Source organism: Mirounga leonina, unplaced genomic scaffold (assembly GCF_011800145.1).
Source record: "Mirounga leonina isolate KUSES-001 unplaced genomic scaffold, KU_Mleo_1.0 Mir_173, whole genome shotgun sequence".
In the NCBI taxonomy this organism is placed as follows: domain Eukaryota; kingdom Metazoa; phylum Chordata; class Mammalia; order Carnivora; family Phocidae; genus Mirounga; species Mirounga leonina.
The window spans coordinates 76,928,061-76,947,047 of NW_023270447.1; the positions used below are offsets into that span (position 1 = coordinate 76,928,061).

The following is an 18,987-nucleotide window of genomic DNA, read 5'->3' on the forward strand; positions in this document are numbered from 1 at the left end:
TGGATTAGAACTCCGATGTATCCAATACCAAAGCCAATATTCTTCATCGCAGTGCTTCCCTGACTTTTTTTTTTTTACCTGAAGAAATCCTTTCCATACGACTTCAGGCTCCAGAACAAAACCTAAATGGATTTCTGTCCTGAACCCCGTTCCTCATCCACCCAAGATATAGGTGGTTCCCAACAGACAAGGGTTAATAGTGGGGAAGAGTGGCCGTCTTCAGCCCGGTGGACAGTGAGCAGGGTTGAGGAGTGAAAGGCACCATACTGAGCCCAAGAAGAATGAGGGCACGGTGAGAGGGTCCGCAAAGGGCGAGCGGGTTGCTCAGCGCTTATTCGCTACACGCACGTGTTAGTTTTTTTCCTCGCAACATCACAAGTTAGTGGGCAGCAGACTTCTCACTTTGCAGAGAAGGACACTGAGGTTCCAAGAAGGAATGTGCTTTCCCCCAGATCACACAGCTACCCAACGGCACTGAGCCACACAGACCCCGCAGGGGCCGAAGCCAAAAGGGGCGGGTGAGCGGCTCTGAGCCGAGGCCGAGAGCTGGGTGTGAGGAGCAAGGGAGTGGTGCAACTGGGAGCGGAGAGGGGGGCCGAGACCAGGTGGGCTTGCTGGAGAGATGGGGGCCAGAGTCGGGGTGAGGCTGAAGGGGCGAGGTCACGGGGGCTGGGAACGAATCCGTAAGAGAAAACACAAAGCGCGTGCAGGAGGGGCGCGGAGGTGGGGCACCCGGGCGGTGGGAGGCAAGCAAACGTGGGAGGCCCAGGAGAGGGATGAAAGGGGGCGTGGCCGTGGAGGGGCCGGGAGGGAGAAGCAGCCGAGAAGCTTCCAGGGAGGCCGGGTCGGTGCAGAGGCACGACAGAGCTCTCAGGGGCTGGGCGGGCTGGGGGCGGGGCTGAGGAGCCCGGCGAGAGGCGGAGCTCTCGGGCTGGGCGGGCTGGGGGCGGAGCCGAGGGGCGCGGTGAGGGGCGGAGCTCCCGGGCTCGGAGGCCTGGTGGCGGGGCCGAGGAGCCCGGCGAAGGGCCGGGGGCGGGGCAGTGACTCAGGGGCGGAGTTCTCGGGCCGGGAGGCCTGGGGGTGGGGCTGGGAACCCGGCGAGGGGCCTGGGCCGGGCTGTCCAGGCTAAGGTGGTGGTTGGAGGGGGAGCCAAGAGGCTGGAAGGCCAGGGGCGGGGCGGCGCGGAGGGGGCGGGGCGTGCGGAGGCCCCGACGGCGCTCGGCGGGCTGTGAGGCCGGCCAAGCTCCGTGCAGCGAGCGCCCCCCGCGCCCCGCTCCGGCAGTCCCGGCGCCCCTGCCCCGCGCCCGCCATGCCCGAGCAGCTCAGCGTCGCCGAGTTCCTGGCCGTCACCGCGGAGGACCTCAGCTCCCCGGCCGGGGCCGCCGCCTTTGCCGCCAAGATGCCCCGGTGCCGGGGGGCGGCCCTGGCGCGGGAGGAGGTGAGGAGGCCGAGGCGGGAGGGGTCGGGGGTCCCGGCAGGGCTTCTCCTTGACCTTTACGGGCGTGACCGGAGCTGCGATGGCCCTTACCGCGCCCCAGAAACCTGACTCCTCTCCAGATCTGTGAGAACCGAGTGCATCTCAAACTTCGGCGTCCTCACTGTCGAGTCCCGGGGAGGGCCCGAGGGACTTTTTGTGCGGGTGGCCTTGAGGTCATCTCGATGACGGACTTCACAGGTCGGGGTCTAACCCCAGTGCTCTTGTTGACCCGACCCGTCGCATTCGTTTTGTTCAGCGCCTCACTGCATCTGTTTGGGTTTTCATCTTCGGAGCCCCACAAGTTTGCTCCACAAGTCACTCCCCTCCTGGAAAACAGGCCTTCCCGCCTCAGTCCTGAACTTAACTTCTCCCCGGCTGCAGGGAGGCCCCCTCCCCCTGGCTGCTGGTTCTGAGATTTGGCCGGCGCTTGTGGAATGAATGCGAATGAGAAGGCGCCAGGAGCCGGGGTTCACCTTGGCCAGGCTGTTGGCAAGTTTGTAGTCTCCCCTCCCCTCCCCTTTTCTCTTTGTCTTTCCCAGCAACGCGTCCCAGGCCTTTTCTTTTCGCCCTTGCAGGCTGCCCCACCCCATTCCCGTCTGCGCTGGAGTTCATTCCTCTTCTCCCGACCTGCTGCACTCTGCCGGGCCTCCTCTGCGGGGACTGTTCTAGGGCAGACACCCTGTGGCTTTGGGCCAAGGGAGAATAATGTGGTTGTGCATCCCCCTTTCAGAGGATGCCCCGAATTGGGTGGCATTTTGGACTTCAGCAGGAGCTCTCATCTTCCATCCCTCATCATATAAGAGTATTGAGCGCGTACCGTGTGGCACATACAAAGCTCAATAGTACATAATACCCTGGGCCAGTGTCTTGAGGAGTATCTCCTTCTCCGCTTCTCCCTGGCAGGCTGAACCCCCATCCCAGAGTCTGTGTGCATCTCTCTCTAGGGGTGATAGAGGATTGTGGAAAGAGCATTGACTTTGCAAGAGGCAGAGCTGTGTTCAAATTCTGGCCCTGCAGTTTGCCAGCTGGGTGAGCTTGGGTATGTGACCTGATCTGTTTGAGCCTCACTTTTGGCAGCTATAAAATGAGATAATAATGTTTCCTTCACAGGGCTATGGTATTATATGTCAGTGAGTGTAAAGCATGCATCTTGATAAATGGGATGATTATCAGGTTAATTGATGGACCTTTTTAGACAGTGACCGGGTCTCTTGTGTCCCCATTTCTCTCTCAGAGCCTAGCCTAGGGCATTGCACATAGTAGGGTTACAGGCTTTCATTAAAATAAGAAGCAGCCGATGACCTTTTGGCTTCTTTCCTAGGGCAGAACCAGTAACGTGGAGTCCACCGCCTATGAATGTGGATTCTGTGTTTCTGGGAGGTTCACAGGGAAACTGTCATCCTGACGGGAGGGTGCTTCCTGAGGGTTGTCTTCATAGCCTCACATTTCGTGACCTGGAAGAGTTCAGTGCCACTGGCATCCTTAGGCCTTTCACATTTCACCCTCCTCTCCAGGTTGTTCATTAAAATGTTAAATCAGAGCAGGAGCAGGAGAAGGGACTGGACTATGAACCTTTCTCCAGGGACAGAAATGCCCATTTGTGCCTCTGCATCTGGCCTTGCCGGGCTGGTGTGTGTTAGCACTTTTGTGTGCTGGGGAACGAGCGGAGGGGGTGGGCGGGAGTAGCAGGGGGAGCCCTCGGAACGGGTCTGGAGGCTGTCGTAGACTCTGGTCAGGGCTCAGCTTTGCGCCAGTTCAGGCCAGACAAAAATCCGGCCTCGTTGGCCTTCAGGACTTTGGTTTGGTGCATGCGAGTGAGGGTTTGTTTTTACAGCAGAAAGCCTGGAGCACCCAAACACAGCTTTTCTCTTCAGCATTTCAGTGTCCGAAAAGTTAGAATCTGACCTTTGGATTGGACTTTCCTGAGGTTTCCTGTTTGATTTTGCATTCATGTTTCTATTTACGTGCAGTTTGGTGCTGGCATCCGCCGACCCCCTACTCCCAGCTCCCCCACTCCACCCCTACCCCCATTCTGGGCATGACTAACCCACCCCCAGGCTTGAAGCTCCATTTGGCTGAATTAAAAGGCAACATTCTTAAAGCAAGTCTTCCAGTCCCCGCTGGTTTCCTGGGAGTAACTAGAGACTCTGTCCTGGGACTTGCAGCCCTTTTTTGCAGTCCTACTAGGAGGGACTCTGGGCAGGTGAAAACTAGAATGTCAGCATTGAGCAACCGTTTAAGATAGAGATCACCTAGAAACTCTCATTTAAGTTGGAGAAACTGATGTCCAGAGAGTACAAGAGACTTTTCCAAGCTCCCACCTCTGGGTAGTAGAGGAATTGGCATTGCCACCCAAATATTCTAACCCCTGGTCCTATTCTGTTTCCTTCTAAAGTGCAAATGCCTGTTCTCCCTATGTAACTTCTCTGAACCTCATTTACTCCACCCTTAAAATGGGTCTAATAACCCCTCCTTGCTTTCCCCTCTAGGTTGTGAAAGTTTTTTGTTTTTAATTGTGAAACAGTATATAAATGTGAGGGAATATTAAGATAAATAATCATTCTGTCAACCACCTCTTTCCTGTTCTGGGCCCTTTTCCAGTCATCATCTTACTGGTATTCACAAGAACACAGGTGAAAATGGGCCCAAGAAGGTTAAGGCAGCCACCTAGTGTCCCATAGTGGGTCTGTCTGACTCTAAATGTATTCTCTATCCAGTTCTCCATGCCATTTCTGGGCTAAGCACCAAGGACACAGAGATGCTGCTCTGGTTTGCTGGCTGGTTGGGGAGATGTGGCCTATCTTAGGGAGATAAGTAGGAATCCCAGGAGTCTGTCCTGAGTGCCTAGAGAAAAGTACAGAAAGGTGCCATAAGAGGCCAGTGGGGTGCGGGAGTGTGAGAATAGTGAGGACTGGTGCAGTCAGGGAGAGCTTCCTGGAGAAGGTGACTTCCAGATGGGTCTTGAAAAATGGAAGAACTCCATTAGTCAGTGGAGAGGGTAAGTGAGTGAATTTGGAGACTGGTGGGAAGAGAGCATATTCAGTAACCAAGTAAGCCACTTTGACCAGTGCTGAGAATTCATGCTGTATTGTGCATCTCAAACTACTAGTGAACTTATATCTCCTACTAGATCTTAGATAAAGCAGCCTTCCACAAATAGGAGATCTTCCAAGGCTTGTGTCTCATATATTTATTTGAAGGTTAATGAAGTTTTAATTGCACAAAGGACATGATAATTTTTTATTAAGTTTTAAATTTTAATCCCAATATAGTTAACATATAGTGTTATAAGGACATAATCATTTATAATTAAAACATAAAAAAACATAAAAGAAAAGGCAAAAGTCACCTCTGATCATGCCTCACAACCCTTATACTCTCCCCAGAGGTAATTGCTGTGGAAATGTGTGTTTCCCAATACATTATCATAAGGGGGTGGTGGTTAGGAGGAATGTTTACCTCGATTAGTATCATGTCCTATATTACATAGCTCATATTTTATTGGAGTCAGATTTTTCGTTTCCTTTGTGGTTTTGCTTTTTTTTTTTTTTTAAAGATTTTATTTATTTTTTGACAGAGAGACAGTGAGAGAGGGAACACAAGCAGGGGGAGTGGGAGAGGGAGAAGCAGGCTCCCCGCTGAGCAGGGAGCCCGATGTGGGGCTCGATCCCAGGACCCTGGGATCATGACCGGAGCCAAAGGCAGACACCTATCGACTGAGCCACCCAGGCGCCCCTTGCTTTTTTTTTTTTTTTTTTTTTTGAATCTTGCTTTAGAAAGAATTTTGTTGCTAATACTCTTATGACTTATATCCTGCTTCATCATTTGTCTTTATTTGCTTTACAAAAAAATAATAAAGATTATGTAATCTTCGAGATTGTTTGCAAGAAACATAAGCCCTCTCAAGCTGTTTATGTTGAAGGGAAACTTGTTTTAAGGAATTAGAGGTGCCTCCTGGGACCGAAGCGTGGCAAGTAATAGTAGACCACACCAGGGCCTCACTTGAAGGCTGGGAAGTCGTCACGAACAAAGGCAGCTGCTTCATCATTCTGACTCCCTCCCCTGTGCTTCTTTCTGCACATCTGAACAGTGCTTTTGCTTACTTGTCATCACACAGGCCCCAGAAGGTATCATACAATCTTCTGGGGAAGAAGGCGGCTTCAGCCCCCACATTCCCGTGACCTCACTGGTCTCGTGTCTGAAGGTAACCAGGCTGGTCTTTGTGTCCCACTTCCTGGTTCTTGGTGGAGAGGTTGATGGCCTGGCTCAGCTTCTGGATTGGTTCTAGAAAATGGGTTTCCACCCCTGGTTTCATGTAGCTACAGAGACCTGTGCTTTGGGAGGGAACGCTTCTCAGAGAAGAGGGGCAGAGCCTGGAAAGTCCCTGCCCCCCACACATCCATGGCAATTGTGCTTTGTTTGGCACATTCTAAGATCCAGGGAGAGGCATGGTGCTCATCCGGCTTTCTGCCTACTTGGTTATCCAGGTGTAGGTGGAACCCTGTTTGGAAAGCTCAGGTTTAGTGGAATTAAAAAGATGGAGAGCTAGGGGCGTCTGGGTGGCTCAGTCGGTTGGGCATCCAGCTCTTGATCTCAGCTTGGGTCTTGATCTCAGGGTTGTGAGTTCAGGCCCTGAGTTGGGCTGTGTTGGGCGTGGAGCCTGCTTAAAAAAAAAAAAAAAAGATGGAGAGCTAGAGGGTGTAGCATGACTTGGAAGGCTGTGACTGCCAATTCGTCACTTCGGCTTTTTGCTGGACGCTGGGGACCAGTGAACCCAACCATGTTGTCCAAGGAATGGATGAGGCCAGTCCTGCTGAGGGACACAGCAGCCAGCATAGGGCCTTTGGGACTGCTCAGTGCCAGGGTCCGTATTATGCACTGGGTGGACACACTGCTTATTAAAAGAAATACAGGCCTTGCTCTGTTGTGCTTACAAGTCTTCTGGGCAAGACAGCTAGTAGACAGATTAACAAGTAAGTAATTGCATGTTGTGATAAGGGGCATGAAGGCTCATCCTCCTGGTCAAGGCCTTCCTTGGGGTTTGGTCCTGGGTCCTCTTTCTTTGCATGCTAGCCCCTCCCTGAGCAATCTCATCAACACCCATGGCTTCGGCTCTCTCTCTTCTTTAAGTGACTCACTCACACATTGGTATATCCAGCCCAGACCCTCGTGTTCAGCTGCTCACTTGGCGGTTTCACTTAGAAATCTCAACATGTCCAAAACCACACTCATGAATTCCTCCACAGGCTGGCCCTTCTAGTATCCCTTCTCCGTGAGTTATACCTCCCTCTATTCTGTTAACACCAGCCAGAAACCTTGTACCTCCACACACATCCTTCATCACCAAGGGTCACCAGTTCTATAAACATCTCCGCAGGCTACCCACTTCTCTACATCCCGACCCTGGACCAGGGGTCCAGACCACCATCACCTCTCCCCTGGTGCACTACAGTGGCCTCCTAATTTGTTTCTCTGCTTTTATTCTAGCTCAGTTCTCCCTAATAGCACTGTATCTCTCCCCTTTGCAGCACATATCATAGATATATTTTGTATTTATCTGAATGATGTTATTAAAATCTGATTTCTCACTAGATTTTGACCTCCATGAGAATAGAATCGAATCTCAGCACTGTACCCCTGGTATTTGCCATAACACCATAGTAGGTGCTCAAAAAATATTGGTTGAATAACGAATAAATAAAAGAAGAAAACTAAAAAGGAGCATTAATAGAGAATAATGGTGTGAGGGTGCTCCAGATCAAGGGAACAGCTTAAGCAAAGGCCCTGAGGCAGTAAAGAACCTAAAGTATCTGTGATATTGAAAGGAGGCCAGAGGGGCAGAAGCTTAGTGATGAGCAGATGGAAGAGCAAGACCAGCTGAGTTTGGGAAGGCAGGCAGGGGCTAGATCATATTCAAGCTTGTAGGCCCTGGTAGCAGGTTTGGATTTTATCTATTTTGCAGGCAAGCAGCATGATCCAATTTCTGTTCTAGAAAGATCATATCAGCTGCCGTGTGGAGATCAGATCAGAGGGAGCAGGAGAAAACTCAAGGACGCTGTTGCAGCTGTTCATGGAAGAGATGATAGAAGTGTGGCTAGGGCCGTGATTGGTGGAGGAGAGAAGTGGACAGATTTTAGAAGTATTTTATAAGTGGTAACGTCAAGACTTGTTGATAGAGTACGTGGTGGGGGGTGGTCAAGAACGGTCCCCAGATTCCTAAGGAAGAGTGTCATTTACCCTTTCCTAGGAAGGGGAAATCTGGGAGAGAAACAGGTTTGGGGGAAAGTCAAGAATCCTGTTTGTACAATCTTATAGGTCTTTGAGACATCCAAGTGGAGATGTCAAGAAGGCGTTTGGATATCTGAGTTTGTTTGTTTGTTTTGGATATATGAGTCTGGAGATGAAAGGAGTGGGCTGGAGATACACATTGGAGAGTTGTCAGAGTTGAGATAGTGAGTATCAAACTTGGATCTGTGTAAGATATCATTCGCAGAGCGTCTAATTCAGCAGCTGTATCTTTTTTAGGCCTCTTATTGCAAGCAACAGAAACCAACCTGAGCCGCTTCACATAAAAAAGGAGTTCACTGAAAGGGAATATTCAGTAGGGCACAGAATTTCTGGGAAGCTGGAGAGCTGGGCTGAGGTGGCAGGCAGGATCTCAGCCAAAATCACTCCACTGAGCCAGTTTGGCAAGGACAGTGCTGCCATGCGCTAAATGCCACAGCTTGTTACTGCCACTGTCCTTGGAGACTGGGCTCCTTCATTGCTGTCGCCACCAGCATGAGAACGGATCCTCCACTCTCTGCTCCTGACTCAGAGTCTGCAGTGAGTGCCTGCTCGGCCAAGCCTCACTCACACACCTGGAGCTGCAAGGGAGTCTGGAACAGCAAGAATTTAGACTCAGCTTTTGCAGGAGGCAAGCTCTGCCAAGACTTGCACCGCAAGTAATTTCGCAGATGGAGAAAGGAGATTCAGACACCAGACTGGCAAAGAGTGGCACATGTCCTTGGCCGGTTTGCCAGCAACCATGGGGGTGTCTGGGAATCTGCTTTTTTTTTTTTTCTTAAAGATTTTTTATTTATTTATTTGACAGAGAGAGAGACAGCGAGAGCAGGAACACAAGCAGGGGGAGTGGGAGAGGGAGAAGCAGGCTTCTTGCAGAGCAGGGAGCCTGATGTGGGACTCGATCCCAGGACCCTGGGATCATGACCTGAGCCGAAGGCAGACGCTTAACGACTGAGCCACCCAGGTGCCCGGGAATCTGCATTTTAACCAGCACCCCAGGAGATGCTCATGCAGGCGGTCCGTGGACCACCTGTGCTTACATTGCATTGGTTGGTGTTGAAGGCTGAGGGAATGGATGAGATCACCCAGGGAGAGGAATGAAGAGAGCCCCAGGTCCAAGCTCTGGGGAGCTCCCGGGCTGAGAGATTAGGAGGGGAAGAGTGAAGGAGGCTGAGAAGGAGCTGCCAGTGGGGAAGGAGGGAACTCAAGAGGGAAAAGTGCCCCAGAAGCCAGGAGAGGAATGTTTTGAGGAGGGAGCCATGCTCAGCTCAGTCACACGCTGCCTAGCTGTCCAGAGGCAAAATAGGAAAATGGCAGACATAATGGAGGTGGTTGAAGAACAGGTTATGAGCAGGGCCAGTGCTGGCTTCCCCTCTATACTGGCCTGGACTGATTTGAGCAGTGGGCCGATGAGTTCTCCTGGGATGGGGAGCAGAGACGGGGGATGATGGCTGGGGACCTGTGCCAAGAGGGTTTTCTAGGATGGCCTTAGAACGCAGCCCCGGCTGAACCCAACCTCTTCCCATACCTGCCTCTGTACAAGGGCAGAGGGCCTTCCCGGAGTGTCCGCCTCAGGCCCAGCCTTGTAGAGTCTTTTCCCCTCTCTAAATTTCAGTCTTCAGTGTTCACTTCCTTGCCTGACATTCAGCTGTTTTGGGCCACTGAGGTGAAGTGAGCAGGTTTGAGGACAGAAACTGGAACTTCAGGGCATGGCAGAAGGAAAATGCTTTTTCCAAAGGCAGTTTGGTAGTCTAGTCCTCAGACAGATGTTGTTGCTAGAAGATCCCTTTTTTTTTTTAAGATTTTTATTTATTTGTTAGAGAGAGAGTGAGCGAGCAGGGGGAGGGACAGAGGGAGAGGGAGAGGGAGAGAGAGAACCTCAAGCAGACTCCCCACTGAGCATGGAGCCCAACGCAAGGCTTGATCTCATGACCCTGAGATCATGACCTGAGCCGAAACCAAGAGCCAGAGGCTCAACCAACTGAGCCACCTAGGCGCCCTGCTAGAAGATTCTTTCAATGGGACTAGTGCCTGGGCCCAGAGCACATGAGGCAGTGAGGCCCATGGAGGAACAGTGAGTTCCCCAGGCTCTGGGGCAGAGCCCTGGGCGCCCTCTGTCCTGGAAACATTGTGACTGGGCCTCACTGGGGTCAGTGAGTGGGCCTCACTGTGGAGGGTACGGGAGGCTGACCTGGGAACAGCTGCTAAATGCTCTCCAACTCAGCTGGCTTTTGACCTTGACTGAGCTTTTAAGAACTTCAGATGCCATAGGCTCCACCCAGACCCACTTTATGAGAATCTCCCAGGGGTGAGGCCTGGGCAACTGAGCAGTTCAGAAGTTCCCCAGGCGACTGCTGAGCAGTCAGGGTGAAAACGATTGTGGTAAGCTATGGCATGCCCACGTAAGGTTGCTGAACTTACCGAACACGGCTGTGTGCAAAGGCAGAAAGGTAGGTTCTGAGGGCATGGAAATGACAAGACAAGGCCCCAGTCTGGAAAGGAGAAGGACTTATGCCCATGGAAAGCTGGTGGACAACCCACAGCATGCAGAAATGTGGCTGAGGTCTATGGAGAGAGTCCAGGGACTGACGTCAGACAAACCTGGGTTTGAATTCCCATTGGCTGTGTAACCTCAGGCAAATGACTTCACCTTTCTGAGTCTCAGTCTCCCCATCTGTAAATCATGGGCAATGATAACTATCTTGTGGGGTCGTTCCCAGGGGGATTACATATAAAGCATCTAGTATATCCCTGGCACGTAACAGATGCTTAACTTTTTAAAAGTCCCTTTTAGGGGCGCCTGGGTGGCTCAGATGGTTAAGCGTCTGCCTTTGGCTCAGATCATGACCCCAGAGTCCTGGGATCAAGCCCCAGGTCGGGCTCCCTGCTCAGCAGGGAGTCTGCTTCTCCCTCTTCCTCTGCCTCTCCCCCCGCTCATGCTCTCTCTCTCTCTCTGTATCTCTGTCTCGAATAAATAAAAAATTCTTTAAAAAATAAATAAATAAAAGTTCCTTTTACTAAAAACACAATTACAGGACGCCTGGGTGGCTCAGTCGTTAAGTGTCTGCCTTTGGCTCAGGTCATGATCCCACGGTCCTGGGATCGAGTCCCACATCGGGCTCCCTGCTCAGCGGGAAGCCTGCTTCTCCCTCTCCCACTCCTCCTGCTTGCGTTCCTGTTCTCGCTGTCTCTCTCTGTCATATAAATAAATAAAATCTTTAAAAAATAAAAAAATAAAATAAAAACACAATTACACCTGCACATGGGCTAGCTAAAGAGATCAGGAGCCACACAGGGAAAACGAGGTCATTGCAACAGGGATGAAGCCACTCCAAGTGAGCGCTAAAATTGTCTGGGCCATCCTGGCACCAGAGCCAAAAGAGGACTCTTGTGTCCCCTGCGGGTGTCCAGGAGTGAAGAGCTGAGCCCCGTTCTGGACAAGGCAGGTTCTTCCCTCAGCTCTGCTCTTTGCTGCCTCTCACCCGTTCATTTCTTCATCAAACGTTTATTGAGAGCCTCCGTGAGTCTCAGTCCTGACTACACGTTACAGTCCCCAGGGTTGCTTTTAGGTAGATTTCTTAAAAGTGAGATAAAATTCACCATTTTAACCATTTTAAAGCATGCAGGTCCGTGGTCTTTATTCACGGTACTGTACAGACACCACCTCTTACTCCAGAACATCTCCTCACCCCAAAAAGAAAAACCGTGCTCCTTAGGAGTCACTCCCCACTGTCCCCTCCCCCAGCCCCTGGCCGCTCTCTGTCCCTCTGGATTGGCCTATTCTGAATATTTCATGTCAGTGGAATCCTCCAATATGTGGCCTTTTCGGTCTGGCTTCTTTCAGTTAGCGTGATGTTTGCAAGGTTCTTCCATGTCATCTGGGTTGCTTTAAAAGCAATAAAAATAGGAACAGCAAACACAGCAGGCAGTGCTGTAAGCGGTTCCCAAATCTCACCCCTGTAATCCCTGCAAGGAAGTGAAGGCACAGCTTAGTAAACGGGGTCGCCAGATAACATGCAGGATGCCCGTGCAGTATCTGGGACGTATTTATCCTAAAAAATTATTCATTGATGATCTGAAATTCAAATATAGCTGCACGTCCTCTGTTTATATTTGCTGTGTCTGGCAGCTCTACTAGCAGTAAGTGGCAAAGCCAGGATTTGGACTTGGCAGTTCAAAGCCCTTGGGAGTGCTTGACCTCTCACTCCGTGGGTCACGCCTGACTCTGATTTAACAGGTCTCAAGTGAGGCTCTGGCATCCTTACTTTTTTTTTTTTTAAGGTTTTTTTATTTGTTTATTTGAGACACAGAGATACAGCGAGAGAGGGAACACAAGCAGGGGGAGCAGGAGAGGGAGAAGCAGGCTTCCCACTGAGCAGGGAGCCCGACGTAGGGCTTGAGCCCAGGACCCTGGGATCATGACCTGAGCCGAAGGCAGATGCTTAACGACTGAGCCACCCAGGCGCCCTGCATCCTTACTTCTTGAAGTGTTCCAGGTGATTCCCCTGGCAGCCGGGGGGTGTGGGTCTCAGGGCCTGGGAGTACAGAGAAGATGTTTGCTGGGCAGGAGAGCTAGCCTGCCCCCCTCCCTATACGCAGGGCACTGGGCTACGGGCTGAAATGCCTGACTGCATGCAGTCCTGTGAGATAGATGCTGTTATTATCCCATTTGACAGATGGAGAAATAGAGGCTCTGAGAAGCTAAGTCACTTGCTCCAGGTCACCCAGCTAAGACTACCGGAAGAGAATTTGGACCTCAAAACAGTGTGATGTGAAAGCTGGAGTCCTGAACCCTTGCTGCTTTTTCTGTGTTCGCATAGGGCCTTGCTAATATTCATCCATTCATTCACTCAGTTATTCATTCCACAGATGTTTGTGGCTACTCAAGTGCTAGGCCCTGCGCTGGGTGTTATGGATGCAAAGGCAAATGAGCCAATCCCTGCCCTTTGGGTCTTCAGCCCCAGAGGGAGGTCAGACATGTGTGGTACAAAAGGGCCACAAATGCCCCGATAAAAGGCTGACGTGGGCACAGGGAAGCATAAAGGCAGGAGGGATGGGTTCTGGAGGGGCCAGTTCTCTTGAGGTAGGGAGGTGGTGACCTAAGCAGAGTCTGGGAAGACTAAGTGTCTGCAAGGTTGGATGGGGGAGGGACTGTCCAGGCAGCGGGAACAGCATGAGCAAAGTCTTGGCGGCTGGCAAGAGCCTGGCATGTTGAGGAAATTGCAGAGCTGGGTAGGACTGGGGTTTATGGGGTCAGTGATTGGTATCCAGTTGGGCGCAGGGAGGGGATTCATCCAGGCCAATAAAGGAACTAGAGAATGGGAGGCAGGGGACCTTTGGCTCCTCTATCCAGGGAGGGCAGACCAGGCTGTCTGCAGAGTTGGGTGGAATTCAGGGCTTGGGGCCAGGAGTCAGACGGGAATCTAAGGCGATCGGTCCGGCAGAGTTCTTGCTCTCTTAGCTCATCGCTGCCTAGCAGTCTCCCGAGAAAAATCCCAGCCAGGAAACTTGGGGTTTGCAGAGGCCTCAGCTTACGTTGAGGGTGCGGCTCCCTTCCTGCAACCCCTCTTCCTCCCCACTTCCCACCACCCTGCAAGGGGCAGCTGGTGAGGCCGAGCAGCTTCCCTGGCTGGGGAGACATCTGCAGGGGCCCAACTGAGGGGGCCCACGGCCAGTCACGGGCTCCAGCAGCGCAGGAAGGAAAACAGCGAGAGGCTGAGGGACCCTGAAATAATAAATGTCCAAGCTGGCAGGAGCCTTCCACATCCCGCCCAACCCCTTCGTTCCAGACTCCAGATGGGAGCCGAGGAGTCAGTCCAGGAGGGAAGGAGACTGAACAAGGTCACAGCAGGGGCAGGGGTAGAGCTGGGCCCGGGTCCTGGCTCCCAGGCTCTGCAGTTTAGCTAGTGCAGGGGCTGTGGGCAGGCAAGGCTAGGACCCCTCCACATGGGGGATGCAGAGGGGAGCTGCAAAGAGCCCTGCCCTGCTCTCTGGCATCTCCTTCTGACTGCCCCAGCCCGGACTCTTGGGTCCAGGGGGGCGGGGGCCTTGCCCGTCCAGATGAAAACCATTTGGAGACGTGCTCTCGCTGGTGCCTGAGGTTGGAGCAGCCTTGCAGGATACGATGAACAGGACTCCAAGTCCCAGAACATTGACCTGGAAAGGGATTTAGCACTCATGTCCATCAACCCTAAGGTGTACAGATGGGGAAACTGAGGCACAAGAGGAAGGAACGTGCTCAGAGGGACACAGAGGGGCTAGTGGCAGAGGCAGGCCTAAATTCAGTCCCTTTCCCTTCCCTCAAAATGTTTCTGCATTACCTTTGCTCAAGATGCCTGACATCCGCTGTTAGAAAAAAATATGGCCTAGGGGCTCCTGGGTGGCTCAGTCGGTTAAGCATCTGCCTTCAGCTCAGGTCATGATCCCAGGGCCCTGGGGTCAAGCCCCACGTCGGGCTCCTTGCTCAGCGAGGAGTCTGCTTCTCCCTCTCTCTCCACAGCTCCCCCTGCTTGTGTTCTCTCTCTCTCTCTGCGCCAAATAAATAAATAAATAAATAATTGATTAAAATCTTAAAAAAAAAAAGAAAGAAAAAATATGGCCTAATTTAATCTTCACAGTAGTGCTCACAGAGATAACAGGCTCAGCCAGGTGGGATTTACCTCATGGTTTGCTGTAGCATGATAGTGAGAGAAGGCTCTGGAAATTAAGGACTCTGTACTTCCTGGAGCTGCCTACGTGACCTTGAGCTAGGTGCCTAATCTACCCCAGCCTTGGTTTCCTCATCTGTAAAATGGGAAGGATAATAACTACCTCTCAGGGCCGTTGGGAGGAACGAATGAGGTAAACATAAACTGTCTGCCCCAACGTGATCATTCAGTGAGAAGGCGGGGCGGGGGGGGGGTTGGATTCATGTTAGTAAGTAGACTCACTCTGGGACCTTGGAATCCAAGTCCTTCCTGTTATGTGTGATCAGCTTTGGGTTGGGCTGGGCTGTGTTCCTGATCACCCTGTCGTGCCTGGAGGATGAGTCTGCACCCCTTTCTCCCACTTGGACACGGGTCTGCAGCCAAGCCCTAGAGCTGATCTTTCTACCGTAAGAATTTACCACATCACTCCTGTCTTGTCCAGAGCCCTGCGGGTGCTCCCCTTCACCTGTGGGGTAAAACCTAGGAGTTTGGTTAAAAGTATGGACTCCAGAGCCCGACACCCGGGGTGTAAGTCTAAGTTCCACCACTTACTAGTTGTACGACCTGGGCAAATACCAAAACTTCCCTGGGCCTCAGTTTTCTCATCTGTAAAACCTCCTGGGGTTATTGATAGGATTACATGAAATGGGACAAAGTATGTCACATGTGGTAGAGCACGCGACTCTTGATCCTGGGGCTGTGAGTTGGAGCCCCACGTTGGGGATAGAGATGACTTACTAAAAGCATCTGCTCAGCTCTCACTGTGAGCTTGGTCTTCCAGTGGGTCATTCTGGGCCCTTCTCGGCCCTGAGGCCTCACTGTTCACCGCATCCCCCTTGGCCCTGGTAAGTGCTCCTCCGGGAAGTTCCTGGCTGGTCCCCAAATGTGGGAAGCGTTCCTACCCGGGGACTTGGCCAGGCACCTCTCCTCTCTTAAAGTCGTCTTCCCCTGTCTCACTTTGCTCCATCAGGGTCTCCTTGTTTTTCAAGGCCCTGGAGAAGCATCACTTCATCTCAGCATGGGATGGGTACTCTTTGTCTGTGTCCCCACACAGGCTTCTCTCCTGCTCTGGGCTCCCCAAGGGCCTCCTCAGCTACTCGAGATTGTGTCCTCTCTCCCACACCGGGCACCTTGAGGGCAGGACCCGAGCTGACATCCCTCTCTCCCCAGCACCCATGCAGGGCCTTGGGGACAGCTAGGCACTCAGTATGTGTGAATGAGCTCGTTACTATGTGCCAGTGACTCGTTAGAGACCTTACCCCAGCTCCTCCCTCTGTCCCACTGGGTGGAGAGGGGCAGGTTTGCAGATTTGAGCTTCCCGAGCAGACACCATTAAGGGTGTGGAGTTGAGCTGGGATTGCCCTGGAGGTGGGATACTGGAAATACTTCTCAGTCCCACCCTTTCCCTTCCTTGCTGGCCACCCAGGAAGGGCCCAGTGGGGCTCCCTGCCTTTCTCTGGATCTGGTGGTTGAGCAGGTGGACGAGAGAAAGCAAACTTTAGAGCCTGACATGAACAGGACAGCTCAAGTTTGCATGGGCTACAAACTTCTCCGGTCTTTATATGATTTGATTCTCAGTGGGGGAGTGACCGGAGCAGAGGTGACTGTCATTCCCATTTTGCAGGTAGAGAGCCTACGGCTGAGAGGCCCTTGCTCAGGGTCTCCGAGTGAGTGAGAAATTGGGTCTGGAATAGACCTGCCTCCACATCCTGTGCTCTTTCCACTTATGTGCCCTTTTGTAATCAGGCCACGGAGCGTGGAAGCTGCCCCTAGCCAGCAGGTCAGCCGTTACCCCTTCCTGCCTGCTCCTCAAAGACCCTTCACCTGATCCTTGCCCTCCATTGGCCCTGCGCCTCAGGCCCCTGGCTCCCTCAGGCTAACTTCTCCAAACCCACTCTTCCATCCATTCCCCTTGTCGAAAGCTATACCCAGACAGCTATCCATTGAAAAGAATCAGTCCCACATACTAAGGTGTCAAGGGCTAGTTTCAGTAACTTAGTTGCAGTGGTTCCCTACCTTTCTGAATATAAGAATCTCTTGTCGGGGCGCCTGGGTGGCTCAATCAGTTGAGCGTCCGACTCTTGATCTCAGCTCAGGTCTTGATCTCAGAGTTACGAGTTTGGGCCCCACATTGGGCTCCACACTGGGTATTGAGCCTACTTAAAAAAAAGGAAGGAAGGAAGGAAGGAAGGACCCCTTGTCTTCTTGTATTAACTCTTTACTGTAGAACTTTTCAAACATACACAAAAGTAGACTCGCCCAGCTTCAACAGCTATTAATATTTTCCCAATCTTATTTTTTCATCTACTAGCCCTTTTTTTCTGACTTTATGGAGAATTCGGAATTGTCACAGAGATGGAACAGAATGATAGACAACCTCCATTTACATGTGACCCAGTCCTGCCCTGACCACATCCCCACCTGCTTCCCCGACTCTCATCTTATTCTGAAGCAAATGCCAAAAATTTGCTTAAATTCCAAAAAATGTTTTAAAAAGCAAAGTAAGCTCCATGCATTGCCATTTGTCAGTCATTGTTTTTTGTTTCGTTTTTTGCGATCCCCTTGTTAAAGAAACCAGTGGTTTTTTCTGTAGTTTCGCGTGGTCTGTGCTCGCTGCCGCATTCCCCGGGCGTGGCTTCACGAATTTCTCCATCTGCATTTCCCGTACATTAATAGTTGGATGTAGAAATGAGAAGCCCCCGAAGTTTTTTGTATGGGGTTGGTTTGTTGTTGTTTTGTTTTGTTTTTTCATTTTATATATCCTTTTGTTAAATGTTTTAGGTGTAACTTGGCTTACTCATTAAAATATAGTATTTTAATTTTCACATTTAATATGTAGTACATATAATTTAATCTTCTTTGTGGATATGAAAGCTCAAAGGAGCCAAGATTCTGCCCCCTCACGGGGGGACCCCCCCTTTTTTTTTTTAAGATTTTATTTATTTATTTGACAGAGAGAGCGAGAGAGGGAACACAAACAGGGGGAGTGGGAGAGGGAGAAGCAGGCTTCCTGCCTAGCAGGGACCCTGATGCGGGGCTCGATCCCGGGACCCTGGGATCATGACCTGAGCCGAAGGCAGATGCTTAACGACTGAGCCACCCAGGCACCCCAACGGGGGGACCCCTTTTTAATGTCAGAGTTTCATTGACCTTCCCACAAAGTCATACTTTTAGTATTGCTTGAGAAATTTGGAAAAGGACAAAAAGTTACCATGAATTCAAGAATGCTTTTTTAAAAAATTATTTATCTGAGAGAGAGAGAATGAAAGAGAAAGCACAAGCAGGGAGAGGGAGAAGCAGGCTCCCCAAGGAACAGGGAGTCCGACGTGGGACTCAATCCCAGGACCCTGGGATCATGACCTGAGCCGAAGGCAGATGCGTAACCAACTGAGCCACCCAGGCGCTCCACCATGAATTCGAGAATGCTTTTAAAGACTTCTGTGTCTTATTGATCATAACAGCTGCATACAGGTTGGAATGTGGTCATGCTAACCTGTGAGGCTTTTTTTTATTGGTCTCTAGTGCTTCCTGTAAGTGTGGCTTCATAGGGCCCAGGGAGTAACTCTGTGGATGTCCAGGGTCTGGGGTCCACAGACAAGAAACGAACACGGGGTTAGAGTCTCAAGGTTTGGGTCCCAGGTGCATCTCTGCTACTTTGTGGCTGTGTGAGGTCAGGCAACTTCCTTCACCTCCCTGGGCCTCACTGATGCTTCAGCCGGATGGGAAGAAAAGCAACAACTGCCTTGTTGGGGTGCTATGAGCCTTACAGGATGGATGTGAAGCTGCTTTACAAACTGTAAAGCCCTGTAAAAGTGTTGGTTTGTATTCTTTCCTTAGTTTGTTTGCATTTCCAATGAGACCTGGGGCAAGAAACTCATCCGAGCCTTTGTTCTGCTGTCCGTAGGATGAGGAGGTAATGTTAGATTATCTCTAATATTCCATGATTTAGTCCTTTGGGGGACAACATCATGGTCCAAAGCAAAGATAGAAAATGATTTTTCATTTCCTGTGCCAACTCTCATTTAATTGGTAGAGGCTACCTGCAGAGTAGGCTTAGCAGAATGATGAACCAAATCCAGGGTCAATGGGAAAAATACTGAGATGGACTAATGATGCCACAAAAGTGGTGCCTATGCCCCATATTATAATAGTCCAAAGGAGTGAATGTCTAATGGTGAAATTTAATCAGCAGCTCCCAAGGCCTTAGCTTTTGCTGCTCTGCTCCCTTGGCTGAGTCGCCATGGTTACCACAGCTGGCTCTGGGAAATCACAGGAATGAAGAATGGGTCCTATTGATGAATCCTAACCCAGAAGGGGGGCATGCAGAAGGCCCTTCCAAGCAGGGCAGCTGGGCATGGCCCTAGTGCTGCCATCTGTAGTCTTTGCCTGCAGAAAACACAAATCAGAGCCAGAGCACTGTGGGGTGGGGGCACGCCGGGGGAGGTAGGGGCACAAAGGGCAGTGCCACCAGCGGGCATTCAGGCTTTGTCTAGGGCCCGCCAGGCAAGGCTGCCCGAAGGACTCGGTTGGCTTTCCAAG

At 51.3% G+C, this 18,987-nt stretch overlaps 1 protein-coding gene across 1 annotated transcript in view; it reads left to right on the forward strand.

The window, feature by feature from the left end:
• The first annotated feature begins 1,205 nt into the window (after positions 1-1,205).
• Positions 1,206-18,987, forward strand: part of ASAP3 (ArfGAP with SH3 domain, ankyrin repeat and PH domain 3) — a 49,876-nt gene continuing 32,094 nt past the window's right edge. The window contains 1 exon segment of the mRNA XM_035019526.1: positions 1,206-1,438. Within this exon segment, the coding sequence (XP_034875417.1) occupies positions 1,310-1,438 (129 nt within the window). The 5' untranslated portion in view covers positions 1,206-1,309.